Consider the following 16,137-nt stretch of genomic DNA (forward strand, 5'->3'; position numbering starts at 1 on the left):
TATGCTTAGCTGCTGGATTGTCATCATTCTGTGATGCATGACCTTTGAAATAAACAGTATAGTAATCAAAATTCTTTTGCATATATGGAAACTAGAAGGCTGCTTTTTGTCTTGAATTTTTCTGTGCTGAAACATGTTTCAGTTCAATTTTGTTATTGTAATAGAGTCCAGGGTTTGTGTTCAAATGGGTGTTGTTCTGCCTTTATATGTCTGACCTATATGATATTATGCCAAAGGAAATGAGAATGTTTGGGCATGTATTTGGAGAAGCCAAGAAATTTTAATGTAATGATGATGTGAACCACAGGTTGGTCTTCTGTTGTGGCCTTTACAATGTGAGACACTTTGGATTTTTCTCAAGTTTCTATTTATACTTCAAGTATTACCTTTGTATGAAATTTTTCCTAGTATTTTGTAACATAATTGCTGGTACAGACTTTGGCCTCCCCTTGGTTAAGCTTTCTTTAACATAATTTTGAGTTCACATATAGTTTTAAAAAAATCCCCTGACTGCCCTTTCTGATACTGACTTGTGCTCTCTTTGTGTTTTGTAGAAAATGTTCCAGAAGAACTCCGAGAACCATTTTACACAGACCAGTATGACCAGGAGCACATTAAACCACCTGTTGTTAACTTGCTGCTGTCTGCCGAGCTCTACTGTCGTGCTGGGAGCCTTATTCTCAAGAGTGATGCTGCAAAACCACTTCTAGGTCATGATGCTGTTATACAAGCCCTGGCACAAAAAGGCCTTTATGTCACTGACCAAGAAAAGTTGGTGACTGAACGAGATCTTCACAAAAAACCAATTCAGATGGTGAGTGTTCAAAGGTTGTGTGTTATGTCTCTTCTCTCCATCTGTGTACTCCCAATACCTACAGATCTGTCTTTTGAAATGCATCATTATGTTCAAGTATTTTTCTCAGGAGTTCAATGGGATTCGTTACTGGGAAGTTTATAATTGTTTTGGTTTAGGGTTTTTTTTTTCATGTCATCAGCTGTCAGTGCAGGTGTATTTCTTCTGTATTAATGCTAGAATACACCTATCTTCCTACTTAGTTAAAATGTTACATTTTTAAATATAGCAGTGACAATATGATCACTTTGATTTCAGTTTTACACCACTGACTGTAAGTGAATATTTCTGTGTTGGAAAAGTTTGGAAACATTATTCTTAGGCAAAAATCTTTGGTTAAAAGCTTGAAAAAAAGGTTTTAATGGCAGGCAATTCAGCCTAATAACATTGAATAGTCACCTGTTGCACATTAAGTCAATGTAAAACACACAACAAAAAACATGTCTTTGCTTTATATAACTGCTAATTAAAACATTAGTTCAAGTGATGAATGATTCTATTAGTAAGCTCCTAAGTTATGGTCTTTCTTCTTTGTTTGGAGCCAAGTTATAAAAAATGGCCTGTGAAAAGGATGTCTACATAAGTTTGTTTAGTAAATGGCAGCATGATAGAATAAGATGCTAATTTCACTTAATTTAAAGTGAAATACTTAAAATGTTCACCTTTTTATATTTGTATTTAATATAGAGAATAAATTAAGAAAACAAAGTATTTGTGGTCAGTGACCTGTAGCTGCCTCTAGAATGAAGGTGTGTGGAAATGAATATAGCTATGGTGATCTTAGAGGTGTTTTCCAATCTAAATAATTCTATGTTTCTAAGTGATGCAAAATTTGCAGGATACTTGCAATACTTGTGGGTGGTTAAGAGTGTTCCTAATGTTCACAGAAGTCAAAGCATTTAAGAAACAAACTTTCTGACTGTTTTTGCAGAACTTAATTCTGTTCTTGCTTCTGAAGGAAAATAAGGTTAATGACTTGCATTTATGAGCCTCTGATTACTCCATTTGATTCTTTTAATTTGATCCCTGTCTAGAATAGTTGTAAGAGTCATGTCTTCCCAGAGTTCTTAGTTGAAAAAAAAGGTGTCAGTATTACCTAGTTTGGTTTGCTGATGTTTGATTTAGTAATTCATATTGCTAAAAATGCATTTCAGTAGTCATTTTCTATTTCCCCCATGCTTGTGGGGCTGTTTGTGTGTTTTCCCAGTGGTGTTTAGGTGTGGTCAGCAGGAAGTTACTGACACATGAACATTGTAAGAGTTGATGTCCGCGGGTTCTGCTGTGCCCAGGGCACTGGTGCCCATCCAGTACCAGTAACAGATGGGTGCACTGTTGCTGTTGTCAGATCACAGGCAGCTGGGCTGTGACAAGGGCAGGGAACACAACTGGCTTGTGCCGGAACACAGCCTTGTCCAAAACAACTGCTACCAAAGAAATGGCTGTGAAGCTGTAGTCTCCATACTAACATCCCGAGCCTAAGAGTTTTACTTTGTCAAACCATGCTCTTGTTCCTATGCACGCTCCTAGCAGCAGTATTATATTTTAATTGGAAAACCTCAACCCTTTTCCGTATTATACTATTAGTAAAGTTGGCAGAGAACGTAAAATCTGACTGCTGCAGTATTGACAGTCTTCTCCCTTGATGCCTTCCAATACCCTTTCCTATTATTCCATATGTCAGTTTCTACAAGTCTTACAAATTTAAATGTATATCCTGTTTTAGAGCATGGGATAATTTTTCTTTTTCAGTTATGTAGAACAGAAAGTTTTTTCATTTGTAATTAACACATATGTTCCTCTGGTACACCAGATTGTGTTAAACCCGTGTAAAATGTAATTCTGAGTAATTTAATAGAACATAGTATGGCTGTCATTCCCTTTGCTAGCCTGTCTTCCCCAGGAATAGGGGAAAGATATTGGTATTTGTTACTGAATATTTCTTGTTACCTTCTGAGATGTAGTGTACTTTCTCTAGCTGAAAAGGGGTGAGTTATATAAAATGGAACTATGGAAAGAGATTTGAGTATGTTTTAATTTTACATGTGTATTATAACGTGTGTAGCTGTGGCCAACAGACTTGGAATTCCTTGGGCTGGATGTTTGCACAGTGACGTCTGTGGGGATTAATTGTTGACTTAGTTCACATGTGACTATTTAATGAGCAGGCATTTTGGTCTTCTCTCTCTTAGGTGGAACTTTCTTGGAAGCACCTTACATATTTTAGTCTGAAAAGTCCAGCAAATGGATGTGCTGCTTTGTGAGGGGTCAGGAGAGATGGCACTTGGCTTGGCAGTCACAACTGACTTGGCAGCATTAGTATCTCATTTGAGAGGCTACAAATGCTGTGTTTGTGTGTTTCTCTGTGTCTGTACATACATAGGTGTACGGATGTATACAAATCAGTTCGCCCTGGTGGAATGGGGTGGGAAAGAGGCACGTGTGAAATTAACCCATGGCACCAAAGGCTTCCATTAAAGCCTCCCCTGTGTGGTCTGATTAATTCTTTTACTCTCTCTCATGTTTAGTTTGTTCACATCTCCCGTTTCATTTCTGGTGAAACTAAAAGCTGGGTTATTCAGTGGTATCTCAATTTCTGTTCTCCATGTATTGCAAGATATTAAAACTTAAATCTATGGTTATTTTTGTTTACTCTGTGTTTGATAGGATCATGCTGTTTTTCATTTTGGTAGGGGAGCGAATGGACCAAATAGCATGTTATTTCTCTTCTGGTTGAAATGTATATGCTAGACTTCAAACAGTGCAGAACTTGGAATTGAAAGTGTTGAACCAAGAACCAGAGTATTTTTCTCCTGGAAATTATACTTCTGTACGAAAGGAATTATCTGATGTTTCAAAAGTTTATGGAAGCTAAGTTGTAAAAAAATTTGCAAAGATATTTATGTCAGTCGGCAAGTTCCAATTGCATTAAAAACAAATCTGTCTTCAGCAGGCACCCCCATATGGAAATGTGAGATTTTGACCTGCTATAGAAATCAGAAATAGCATAAGATTTCAGCATGGCTCTGAAAATGCTGCAATAGTTTTATAATGCTTTTAGCTATAATATGTGTAGATCACTGTTCAAGTCAAGCTTTGTTTTTCTATGCTGATGTATTTTTTAAAATTTTGTATTTACTTCATAACCCAAACTGACTTAAACCTTCAAATGTCAGATACACAAGAGGAAGGCAATTTGGATTTTTTCATATTTTTTCTCATATAAGCATTGCATCTCTTTATTTTAAAAACATACATATCTGTTCTTACAGGACAAGTCAGAGGAGACTTATACAGATTTTTCCATTATAACAAGAATTTTATATTAACTGAATAATTTATTTTCCATGTCAAATCATTGTACAGGAATTCTGATATTTAATCAGGCTGGTCACTTGGTATTCATATGGTCTCTTTCAATTTGCTTCAAATGCAGGGAAGAATAAACAGATTCAGTTAGGAATTAAGGAATGTTTTCCTTCCCTCAAGTCCCTGCAATGCACTTCTGCCATGTGGGGAAAGGAATAAAAAAATCTGCATCTCAGTTCACTTTGCAGGGAAACTGAAGTTGCATAACTGCCCCAGCAGTGGACTTCTGTCCCTAATGTGACAGGGCCAAAACTATCTGAACTTCTAGCTTGAGGAGTAGTAATGTCAAATCTTGAATACTTGTTTAAAACCAGTGTTGTTAGGGGGTGTAAGATACAGTAATATTACAGACTTTTACCAAATTTGCACCAGAAAAATCTATTTGCCTAAGATTATTATTGTACATTGATAAAACATTCTCAGCTGACTACAAAAAATAGTTATCAGCTTGCAAGGCTTTTGAAGATACTTAGTTCTTACATAAAATTTAGTGACTAGGAAGTGGTTTGTGAATACCCTGAGTATAAATATCCAAGAAAATATGCCATACAAATATTTTTTTATATTTTCAGTGTGGGAAAGTATAAAAGCCATGCTAAGCCTAATATAATCGAAAAGCATAAATATTGTCAGGAGTTGAATTCTCAATTCAGAAAAATATTGTTGCAAGACAGTCAGCCAGCTGAGCTGGTTTAACTTTAAACTTACACCCATGTATAATTACTGTCATTAATCAGGTAACACCTAAATCCTTCATAAAATCCTACAATTTTCAGCCAAGATGGAAAGGGAATGAAAAGTTCCTGCAAAACCCCAGCAGTAAGTCCATAATAGCTGGTAGGAATAAAAATTGCTACTTTCTTAGTTCTGAGCCATTATTTGTGTGTATGGGGTTTAAATATAAAATGTAGTGTGCTGTCATGCAAGTTGTATATCCCTTTAGCTGCAAATTGCCTTCTTCCTTGAAGATGTCTTGTGAGGAAGTCTGGCAGTAATTTCTCTGTAGCAGTTTGTGAATCTGGACTATAACTGAGGTATAATTAGATGTGCCAGTATTAGCTAGTTAGTAATCATCAGGAGTGCATGTTTGAGGCAAACACCTGTATTTCTTGCAGTTACTGCTCTCGTGGTTTGCAGTGTGGGGGCATCTCAGGGAGCACAAATGCAGTTTTTTTGAGCATGTACCTGGAAGCTGGGCTCTAGGATCACACCTGTGGTAGTCCACTTGCCAAGGGGTACTCATTTCCCAGGCCTGGAGCACAGCTGAGTGAAGTGAATCCCCTGAGGAGGGAGCAGAGGTGAGTCTGGGGACCTTTACACTGGTTTTGCTTTTCTGTTGTGCAGAACTGATGGCAGAGTTAATCCAAGCCAGTGCAACTCCTGTGGAAGGCAGGAGGACTGGGGGATTGATAGTGCTAGGTGTGTTTGTACCCACAGCCAGAGCCTGGCTCTCTTTCTGGATGAGATAACAGACAGTAAGTGGTTAACTCATCCTGCAATCCAGACTTTTGGTCTCCCTGGCAGACTGCATTCATTGGAAATGACAGTGCCTTTCATCAGCAGTGTGTTTCTCCTTGAGGAAGGGCTGCAGCAGCTCACCCGGTTACTTGCAGCTACATGCTGCAGTCTCTGCACTTCCAGGCTGTACAGCTCCTCTGGCTCTGGTCTGGAAAGCAGCACAATGTCTACTAAGCACTTCACAGAACAAAGAAGTAAGATGTGGTTTCTGCCCTGAAGAATTTTTTTTTTCTGGTTTTAGGCATGATGCAACAAGTTTCCATTCCATGCTATTGTAAATTAGTTGTAAGATGAAGACATATAAAAAGAATTTGCAGTTACTAGACTTGAGCCCATAGATAGCATAATTTGTTAGTTAAAGCAGCAGATTCGAACTACCTTGTGATATATCTTTGATAGTAGTATGTTTCATAGAAGATTAAAATAATAAGCAAATATAGTGGTGAAATAGAACCTGAGTTCAGTGAGTCTGATGTGCTGTGTAGAACCAGTCTTCTGAGGATTTGGGCTGGGAAAATGTAATCTTCAGAGTTTCCATATTTTTGTGCCATTTCTAGTCTCATCTCTTCACATGCATTCTTTGTAAAATTCTCATTTGCTTGAAAACAGGGATCCAGTATTTTTGCTGGATTTACAGTGTCAAATACAGCATCCCACTTCAGTCAGCCCTGCGCTAGCACCGGTTTGCCACAGTAATGTTGTACCAGGCTCCCTCTCACACAGGGTGCCAGTACATGCTTGGGCCACGGGAACTGCTACAGCTCTCCACAGAGTTCATTCTGCACTTAACATTTTAACTTAGAACTTAATGTCCTAGTAGCTTTTTTCCAAGCAATATTTGTTGACTCATAGCTTGGGTATTTTGTTTTGCTTGCTGCTTGTATTTAATTATGTTTTTCTTGTATGTAGAAAACGGGGTTTTTTTGTGTCATGGGATGTTTTCTGCAGTATGTTTGTCTAGAATTTAGTGAGTGCAAAACACACATGTTATCAGTGTGAGTTATAGTATGGCTTGTTGTATTGCTGTATATCAATATCAGAAAGTTGTGGAAGACTTAGATAACCACAAAGGCCTCGGCAACATTCTTTGGGTTTTCATGGAATGCTGTCTGCTCAACTTGTGCACCAAGTGTGGCAACTAACGTGGAAGGTAGCAAAGCTACTGACACCAAAGTTGTGTCTACATAGAATACAAAGGACGGATGCTTTCCTAGTCCTTTCCAGCAACTCTAATGCTAAAAAGCCTAAGGATTTCTATGATTTCTCTAGCTTTAATTTTAGTTGTTGTTTTGTGTGTCTGGGTGTTTTGGTTGTTTTTTTATTTTAATCCAGCATCCTTCATTTCAGTGCAAAAATCTATATAGTGTTTTGGTCTTAGGGTTCCAGCACTGTAGCTGTAATATAATTTCTAACTTGTATTTCTAAGAATTCCTGCCTAGAAGGTAACTGAATTTGATTGTTCTTTTTAACAGTTCTTGTAGGGTTGATTTCAGTTGTGCAGAGCTATTGAATAAACGATGTTGCTTGTGTTGCCTTGAAAGTGCCTTCTCAGAACCACCATAAAATCCCTGATGGATACAGATGTTTACAGAGCTGCCCTTACACTGGCTTTTGCCAGTTGAACATAGTAGGAAATATTTAGAAATAGCAGCACATCATGCTTAGTCTAATGTAAAATTGTGATAACTACATTTAATCTTTTACTAAAATGAGGAGAGAATATTGCAATACGTCTTCCAAACAAGATACATGATCTACTAAATCAAACTGCTCCTTTTGGAATAATGACAGGAAATTAAATGAGCCTCAAGAGAAGGTAGTATCTCCCAAAGTCAAGTCTCATGCCTCTCATGAGAAAATAATGCATTGTATTGTCTGTTGTCTATCTTGTTCACTTCCTTGCAAAATAGTTGTTCTTCTGCCTTGAACAAACTCAAGTTTTAAATCAAAGAGCTTCTGATTGTGTTCTTAGTTATTATTCCATCTTGTGGTGCTTTTAACCTATGGGGGAGGGAGAGGTGGAGAAGAAGGGGGTGATGATGGTGATTTAATTAAAAAAATCCAAAACAACCACCTGAGAGCAGAACAAAATCCACTCCTGAAGCACAAAAAGAAAACCAGTTAAAAGGAGGACTAAATTATGAAAGAAATAAGTCATGAATTAAGCCCACAAAGAATGCCAGATACCATGTAAAAATGCTTTCTAAAAAGGTCAGGAAGTATTTTCATTAACCTTGAAAGAAGGGCTATTTTGTTAAACACAGTATAAGAACATTTTCTTCCTGTTTCAATAGCACTGTTATGTAGTGTGGTTTGGCTTTTGGCTGTTGGTTTGCTGCTGTGAACTTTCTTTGTATCTTTAAATATGTGAAAAGGTTTATTTAAATAAATGCTTAGGAATGATCTTATTTCTACTGGGTTAAGTATATTTTGGAGCATGCTAACTGAGCTATTAGGAAAAGATGTATCTATGAATTGTTTTACAGACTACCTAGGAGGAATTTCTTCATCAGTTTGTTTGAATCACAGTAAGGAAGAGAAATCCCTTGTACTGGCTAGCACAAAGCTAAAAATCTTACATGGCTGTAGCAGGCAGTTGAAGAGCACTGCTTTCTTCCTATTATGGAAAATAGTGAGCAGCTTTTAGCAGGAGGTGTGGGTCAGTCATGTAAACATAAGGAGAGCTTCACTACCAGCTCTGTGTAGTACATACACACAGCAACAAGGGGACAGAACCACACTGACTGTTGAAGGAATACAGTTTGTACTCCCCAAAATGCAGCAGCTGCTCCAGTCTAGTACAAAAGAACATTTTGAGTCTGCATTTGTTAATCTGCACACATAATCCTGGCAATCTGCCCACCTTTATCAGCAGAGAACACACTCTGTCATCACAGTAGATGTATCATAACAAAATCTTTGTTCTTACAAACTCTATGGAATTTAACATTATGAGATTTTCTTTTCCTGAGGTTGAATGAACAAAATATCTTAAGGTCTCCATAGTATATGTATTCTTCTTGTGTGACAGTTAGGGAAATGCTGTAAATAGCCATTATGTCTGTTGCTTATAAGAACTGGTAGGTTTTATATGAACAAGTGAAAAATTGTCTTACCTTGCAGACATGTGTCTCCAAATCAGCCAAAGCAAAATCCAGTAGAATTTGTCCTATGTCAATAAAACAAGATTTACATTAAAAGATTATCTGATAACTTGTTGAATAGTTTAAGTTTTAAATTGACTATAATAGTCCTCTGTAGGAGACTATCTAGTATAAATGTAGATGATGTTCTGTTTTCCCCCATGTGTCAGAAGGTCATGAGGAAGGATGTCTTCCAGTATATTTCTTTGCTTTCTCCAGCCATGAATCTAAGACAGTGGAAAAATTAGTAAAGTATATGTTAGAGAGAAATCCTGCAGCTTTATGATTTTAGAATAATGGGAAAAGTTACCTTTAGCACAATTTATATAATCATCTAGCAGTAGCCAGAGATCCAAATCAGTCAGCTGTCAAGACTGGTGACATCTCTCTAAACCTGAAATGGCAAAAGCTTTATAAGATCTAAGTTGGGTGTTTGGAATACAATTTAGAAGACACAGCAATCAATATTTATGATATAAATATATATAATGTGAAGTGTATATTGAAATTCTTTTAACTGTTTGGTTTCATAAAGTGGCAGGTTAAAAATATTATGGCCTTTAAAAGAAGAAAATTACAAGAAAAGCAGAGAGAATATGTAGATATTGGGTATGCCTGTAGTGGGCCATCAGATTAATTTTACGTGATGCAATTATTAAATATATATATAGTATGTAATATGAAATCTCATTATATTGGGACGTGCTTCTTAAATAAGTAACTGATGTATCTGTTACATTATTAAAGGATACTCATATATTGAAGTAAAATGCAGTAAGTGGTATTTAGGCAACAAACCACTGCAGCAGGTGCCAATTAAGTGCTGTTGAAAGATAGATGGCATTTTCTCCCTGTTTGTCAACAGCATTTATTCAAAGGTGTAGTTACAGAAGTTGTACCACCTCACCCTCTTTTTACTGATGCTGGCCTGGAAATTATAAAGTAATCCCTCGGATTCTGGGGCAAGGGGGGCTTTATTTTGCCATATCAGCTGTCAGAAGAACCCTACCGTCAGAAAGAAGTTTAAAGAAAAGGAGACTTTCTAAAATCTATTGTGCAGTACCAACTCCTTAATTTCTGCTGTGCCTGTACGAACACGAGCAGTTTATTCCCTTCCTTTTTGTAGCAACTCTTTTACGTGTGGGCAGGTAATGTCTCTTGGCCCCTTTGTTCCCCAAACCTTCTCTTCATTCCAAACACCCTCCATTTCTTGGCTTTCTTGACAGGTTGTGCTGGAAGCTGGACCCAGGATTCCAATTGACCTTGTCAAGGCTTGTAGGGCACATGGCTTGTGAGGCGTTTTTGTGAGCAAGAGCCTGCAGGTGACACGTGTCAGCTGCCTGAGCTGCAGTGACATTGCCTGATCAGGTGGTGACAATCTCTAACCTCAGCTCATGCCTGCTGACCAGCAATTTGCTTATGTGTTCTCTCCTCCAGTGCAAAAGGTTAATACAGAGTTTTTTCTGATTCTCTTCTCCATCATATGAAGATTAATTTCTATTTGATTATACCATATGTTGCTGAAACAGGCTTTGGTGGAAAATACCCTGCACTTGATTTCCCTTCTTAAGGGCACTCTGTGAGGTAATAAACATTTGTAAAAGCTTCCTGGTCTATTACACAGAATTGTGTAAATCCCACTGGTATGTTTCTGGAGCATTGTTTTGCCAAGGCAGCCAGTTCCCTTTGAAGCATGGACTGAAAAAAAAGGTTACAGTGAATTACAGGACTCCACCAGGTTACCTCTTATTACATAAAAGGGAAACAATGAAATGGACAGAAGGTTGATGGAAAGAAAGTTCACAATTATAAATGTTTTACTTTTTTCTTTGTTTCTTTTCCTCACCCCAGTTCTTAACTTCCCTGCTCCTAAAAGCAAAACCAAACCATCTAATGGTACTTAAAATTCACTGTAAAGACAGCTGTGTGTATGTGAGGTTAAAAATAATGTTGTGACTGCCTATAGAAAGATTGTAAAATAATGTAGTTCAGTATATCATTTTGTCAGGGAAGTCTCATAACTTCTGTGTTGATAAATTCTTTATGTATCTTATAAGGTAGATAGATAATTGCAAAGGATGAATTTATTCCAACTCCTGCTTTTAGCTTTTCTTTAGCAACAGGAAGAAATACAAAGAGCACTTAACTTAAGCAGTTGGGAAGTAAATAGCATGGTAATACTGAAGTTGATAAAGAAATATATATACATGCCACCAAAGAACTGCTGGAGAGAAGCAAATCCTGATTCTCAAAGTATGGTGCATATATATGAAAATACTTATTTTTCCAGGTCAAAGCTTTGGGGGAAAATGCCCCAATCCTCCTAAAGTACTATGTACTTTCAACAACAGCAGCAAAAATACTCATATGCCTCTAAGCACTGAGGGATAACTTAACTGGTTTTCCCAGAGCATTGGGAACTGAGAACTTATGTAAAAGGCTACTTGTACCTTGGTATTATTGGCTTGTACTGCTTGTGGGAGAAGGATAAGGATAATGCAGCTTTGCTTGTTCTAACAAGATCTAATGACTTAACACATTTATGCTCTTATCATATCTATGGCTCTAGTGTCAATTAATTTAAGTTCCATTTCTTAAACAACTTTAAACTTTCCTTTATTTCCTATTAGAGAAGGCAGCACCTTTCTTATTATTGTAGCTTGCCTTTTTTCAGCTAAGGTGGGACCTTCTGTTATACGTGAATTTAGTGAGTGGCTCATATTCTGTTAGTTCATGTTTAAATTGGCATGTGTTCACTTATCATACATAAATCAAACTGCGTGTTGACTCTGAAATTATTTTACATGAGATCAGAAGAAGGATTTGGGGCATTAAAATTATTTGTGCTGTCTGTTGACTCTCAAAAAAAAATATCTATTGTTTCAGGTTTTCTAATCTTTTGGAATGTCCCCAGTGTTCTTAGACTTATTGGAAGAATAGCTCAATGTCTACAGATTACTCCTCTTTAATCCTTTTGTAGTGTTAAAAGCATGGCACTTTTTTTTTTCCCTTTTTGCTCCAGACTGAGATGAAGATTTAGGTTAAGCATGAAAATGGCAGACTTGCAGATAATCCAAAGACTATCAAAAATTAATATATTTTCTAGAAGACTGAATTAGAACTCTCGTTTAAAAAAGGGAAACACGACTAGTGTCAGCTTGCAGGTCAGTATGTTAACACCTAACAAAATTGAGATACTTCTCTGCAGGCCAGTATTTCCCACTCCGTCCTCAGTCATCAAAGAAAGGAGCTACAAGCTAGCTTTTTAAGGCTGAAACCTTGCACAGCAGCACAAAAGCCTGTCAGCACTTAGGTGGTTTAAAAAGATGCTGTGTTTAGTGGTATAACTGCATGTCTCTCCTGCCACTTACATCACTTTTCCCTGTTTGGAGAAGCTCTTGGTTCATATTCACTTTTAACTAATGTAAGCTGCCATCTTGATGACTAAATTAAGGATAAACCATGCAAGACTGCTTTCATATTATTCTAAAGTATATTCTATTTCAACCATATTGTCACTTTTGTTGTCTTGTCCAAATCTTAGTCTTCTAATTGGTGGGTTGAAGTTTTTTCGTGGCAGTTATTTTATCTGGAAAAATACCTACCATTTTTCCAGTACCGCCACTGACTAATTTTTCCTTTTAGTTTTCCTGATGGCATATACTGCTGATTTTTCATTCTTTGCATTGCTTCTGTACCTCTTCCAAATCTTCTTTGAAAAGAATTTAAAATATGATCTGAATTTCCATGTTTAATCCTAGTTCAATGATGTTTCAGTTTTGTCTTCTGTTCTGCTTAGGGATGGCCTATATCTCTCTTCTGCTGGTTATTTATTTTACAAATTCTTTCTTGTACAAGTTCTTACAAGCATATTGGAGATAGCTGCTGGACTAGAGGAGAGTGAGCCAAATTGACTCCTTTGCCAAAGGGAAGGCTGAAGTGCTGACCAAATAGCTGTGGACTCTGATGAGCTTCCTTCCTGAGCCAGCACATACTGAGAATAGTTCAAGGAGGCCTTCAGGATGTAGGTCTGAGGTAAAAAATGTGAGAGATTAGAGGGTTTAGGAGGGGAGCTGGATCTTCAAGGGGACTTAGAGTGATGGCTGGGTGAGAGAAGAAGGAAGTTTCTCCAGGGACTGGGGCTCAGAGTTGATCAATTCACAAAGCATCGCTGATACAGAGTGACTTCACTTCTTCCCACTCTTCACTTCTTGTTACTAACAGATAATCACAGCCAAGTGCTTGGAGGTGTTTCCCCAAAGTGCTTCTGTTACTCTGTCAAAAGGACATCATCAATCTGTGACAATCCCAATAAAGCAGAGACTTCCAGATCTGTGTGTAGGCATGATGTGATAAAGCCTTATTGATGGGAATATCTTCTTCCAGAATGGGAATAATTTTTTTTTTCTCCCACAGTGTAACTCCCACCACTCCTCCTCTGCTTTTTGCAACAGCATCAGCATACATGGTACTTTACAGATTAAAATAATACACTGTTAATTTGTTGGCAACTACATATGCCATTATCTCCTCCTTTTGTCATAATTTGTGGGAGCAAAGTAATGGATTGATATTGGAGCAGGAAAATCCTGAAGAAAAGTATGGGAATAATAATTGAACTTTTAATTGAACTTTTTATATTATTTAACTTCTGTACTTGCTGCTGTGAAAAAGCATGTTACAGTAGGCTTATATTTACAGAAACTGTTTTTGCACTCTTTTACATATTTCAGATGCCTTTTTAGAGGATGCAATTAATTGCATTTGCTTAAGTAGTTTGAACATATATAGGTGTATGGAAAGAGGAATGAGGGTTTGAGGTGAAATTGGAAAGCTTGGTGGGTCACTTGTTTTCCCTTGTCGTGAATGTCAGAATGCAGTACATAGTGCTTAAGGTAGGGCTGCTTACTATTTCAGTGAAATGTTTATTAAATTAATCAAATGCAGGATAAAGTGTGGAGGCTGAGTGAGAAGACTGTAAAATCAGGTCTATATATGTATGTATTAATTATTTACTTATGTGAAAGAATTTTTTGTCTTTATCTCACCAAGCAACATGTTTTATCATAAATATATAGCATGATATTTGCAAAAATGAATGCATTCAGTACTAGACAGTACATTCTTTATCAGTTATTAGAAGAGAATTTAACTTTTTTCAACCAGTGTCTTGTTGAAATACCAGGATGTAACAGCAACTTTTTATATTGGATCAGGGCAACAGAGGAATAAAAAGGTCATAATATATATACATAAAATATAAAGAGCTGAACAGGACTTGTTAAGTAAATGGCTGGTGTTTGTAATGGTTGATTTTTCTATACAACTGATCAGTTTTAAAAAATCAACTTTTAATACCAATATTAGTATCTATAAAAATGGAATTGAGGATATTATTTATACATTTAACTGTGCATGAAAAAAAGTTTTTAAAAATTACTGGCAGTGCCAAATACTAGAAAGCTAGGAGAAGCCAAAGCAGCATCTTCATTTGCAGTTTTGGAACTCTGGCAAAAGCACGATGTTAGTCTCTAAATGTGGCAACCTGTCTTGTTCATATCTCAAAGGGATTATGCTGTTTGAATAACTGATTCATTGTCATTATGGCCTGTTGCAAACATCATTTGCTGAGTGTATTCAAAACCACTCTGACATGTCATTCCTATAGACATACTGGTGTGTAAATGTGTATATGTAAACAAACGTGAGAGTTACTGAGCCAGATCTACAAGAAGGGAAATAAGACATTTAGAATGTAGAGTTAAGATGAAGACAGCATTCAAAATAATTTTTATAGTCAGTTATTGATAAAGCTTGCATTGCCAAAAGAATCTGTAGTTTATGTAAAGAAAATCCCAGTATAGTCAGTTAGGGATTAATTCAAAAGTCATTGCAAAGGTCATGTTAATCAATGATAGAAGTATTTTAAAGAGTACCCAAGTAAAAGGTTTGAAGAATCACTGTTACCATGTCTTTATTTCGCACTATTTCATCGTTGTAGCTTTCAGGTAGGTCAGTGTGGCTCTGGGAATGGGGGTCTGAGCAGCCCCCTCTCTTCCCAGGGTCGGGCCTGTCCTGGCACACGCCCCGCTGGGCTGCTCAGCTGCCTGAGGGATGGAGCTGGGAACACCTTTCCTGTTGGGTGGCTGCACATCCCTGCATGGCACAGGGGAGTTGCAGGCTGTAATGAAACAAAAGGAGTGAGGAATGTTCATGTTCCTCTTGTCTGTAGTAGCTGCTCTGGCTGAGCCTCTCTGTGCTTCTTTCTTCTTTGGACATGCAAAACTGATTTTGTTTTGTCTTGGTTTTTCTTCAGTATGGGCAACTTGTATTAAACATTTACTTTGGTTTGGATTTGATAATGCCTTTTGAACTATCCAAACGATGTAGCGAGTGTTACACCATACACTCTTTGATGGCTAGTATTTGTTTTGCATCCAAGTGCAAAGAGGATGAATGGGAAGAGTTCCAGACACAACAGAAAGCATGGGTACTAATGTGAATATTCTTAACAGTTTATCCTAATAGTTTTTGTATTTGTCTTTTTTCTTTGCAGCAATGTGACCATATAAAATAGTCTTTCTGAAGTGAAACTTATTTAAGTGAGGATTACAGGTGCATTTGTGATTGTTCTCCATCAATGACTATAAGATTATGAAGTATTCTTCACTCATGAGATACCCCAGGTCTATACCCACACCTTTAGTCTGTCATGGGGTATAAAATAATGAATTAAATCAATATATCCACTGTAGCTGCATTATATGCACAGAGTACACATTATTTACTGGAAGGTAAAATACCAGAGCCGTCTGTTCAGGGAGAAACCATGTGTAAATTCTCCTGTAGGCTTGGCATTCCTCTAGACTGGGTTTATTCTTGGGCCTTTATAATACCTCTTGTCTTGCTTGATGTGTGTCCATATGTATCCAACACAGAACTTGAAATAATCATAATTTGGAAGCAATACATCTGAAAATAGCAACTGTTCTGTGTCTAAGTATGAATAATTAACATTTCTAAGCAAACCCTAAATTATCTACACTGTGTTTTGAAGTACATTTTAAAATATTGACAAACTTCATGTTTAATACAAAGTTCTGCACCTATAATGTGTACTGTAAGAATTTTTGTTGGCAGAATTGCTTACTGATTTGGGCTTGTCATATGTCTGGATGATCAGGTAGGTACTGAAATATATCCTGCCTGTTAGCTGTGACCAATAATACACGTCCTGTGATATTTCTTCTTCAGTGA

The 16,137-nt window shown here is 37.1% G+C and overlaps 1 protein-coding gene across 4 annotated transcripts in view; it reads left to right on the plus strand.

Moving 5' to 3' along the window:
* Positions 1-16,137, plus strand: part of CAMSAP2 (calmodulin regulated spectrin associated protein family member 2) — an 81,552-nt gene that overhangs the window by 12,525 nt on the left and 52,890 nt on the right. For all 4 annotated transcript variants that reach the window (XM_068199625.1, XM_068199626.1, XM_068199627.1 and 1 more), the window contains exon 2: positions 555-814. In XM_068199625.1, coding sequence (XP_068055726.1) covers positions 555-814 — 260 coding nt within the window. The remainder of the gene's footprint in view (positions 1-554; positions 815-16,137) is intronic.

The sequence above is a fragment of the Anomalospiza imberbis genome, chromosome 9 (assembly GCF_031753505.1).
Source record: "Anomalospiza imberbis isolate Cuckoo-Finch-1a 21T00152 chromosome 9, ASM3175350v1, whole genome shotgun sequence".
Taxonomy (NCBI): Eukaryota; Metazoa; Chordata; class Aves; order Passeriformes; family Viduidae; genus Anomalospiza; species Anomalospiza imberbis.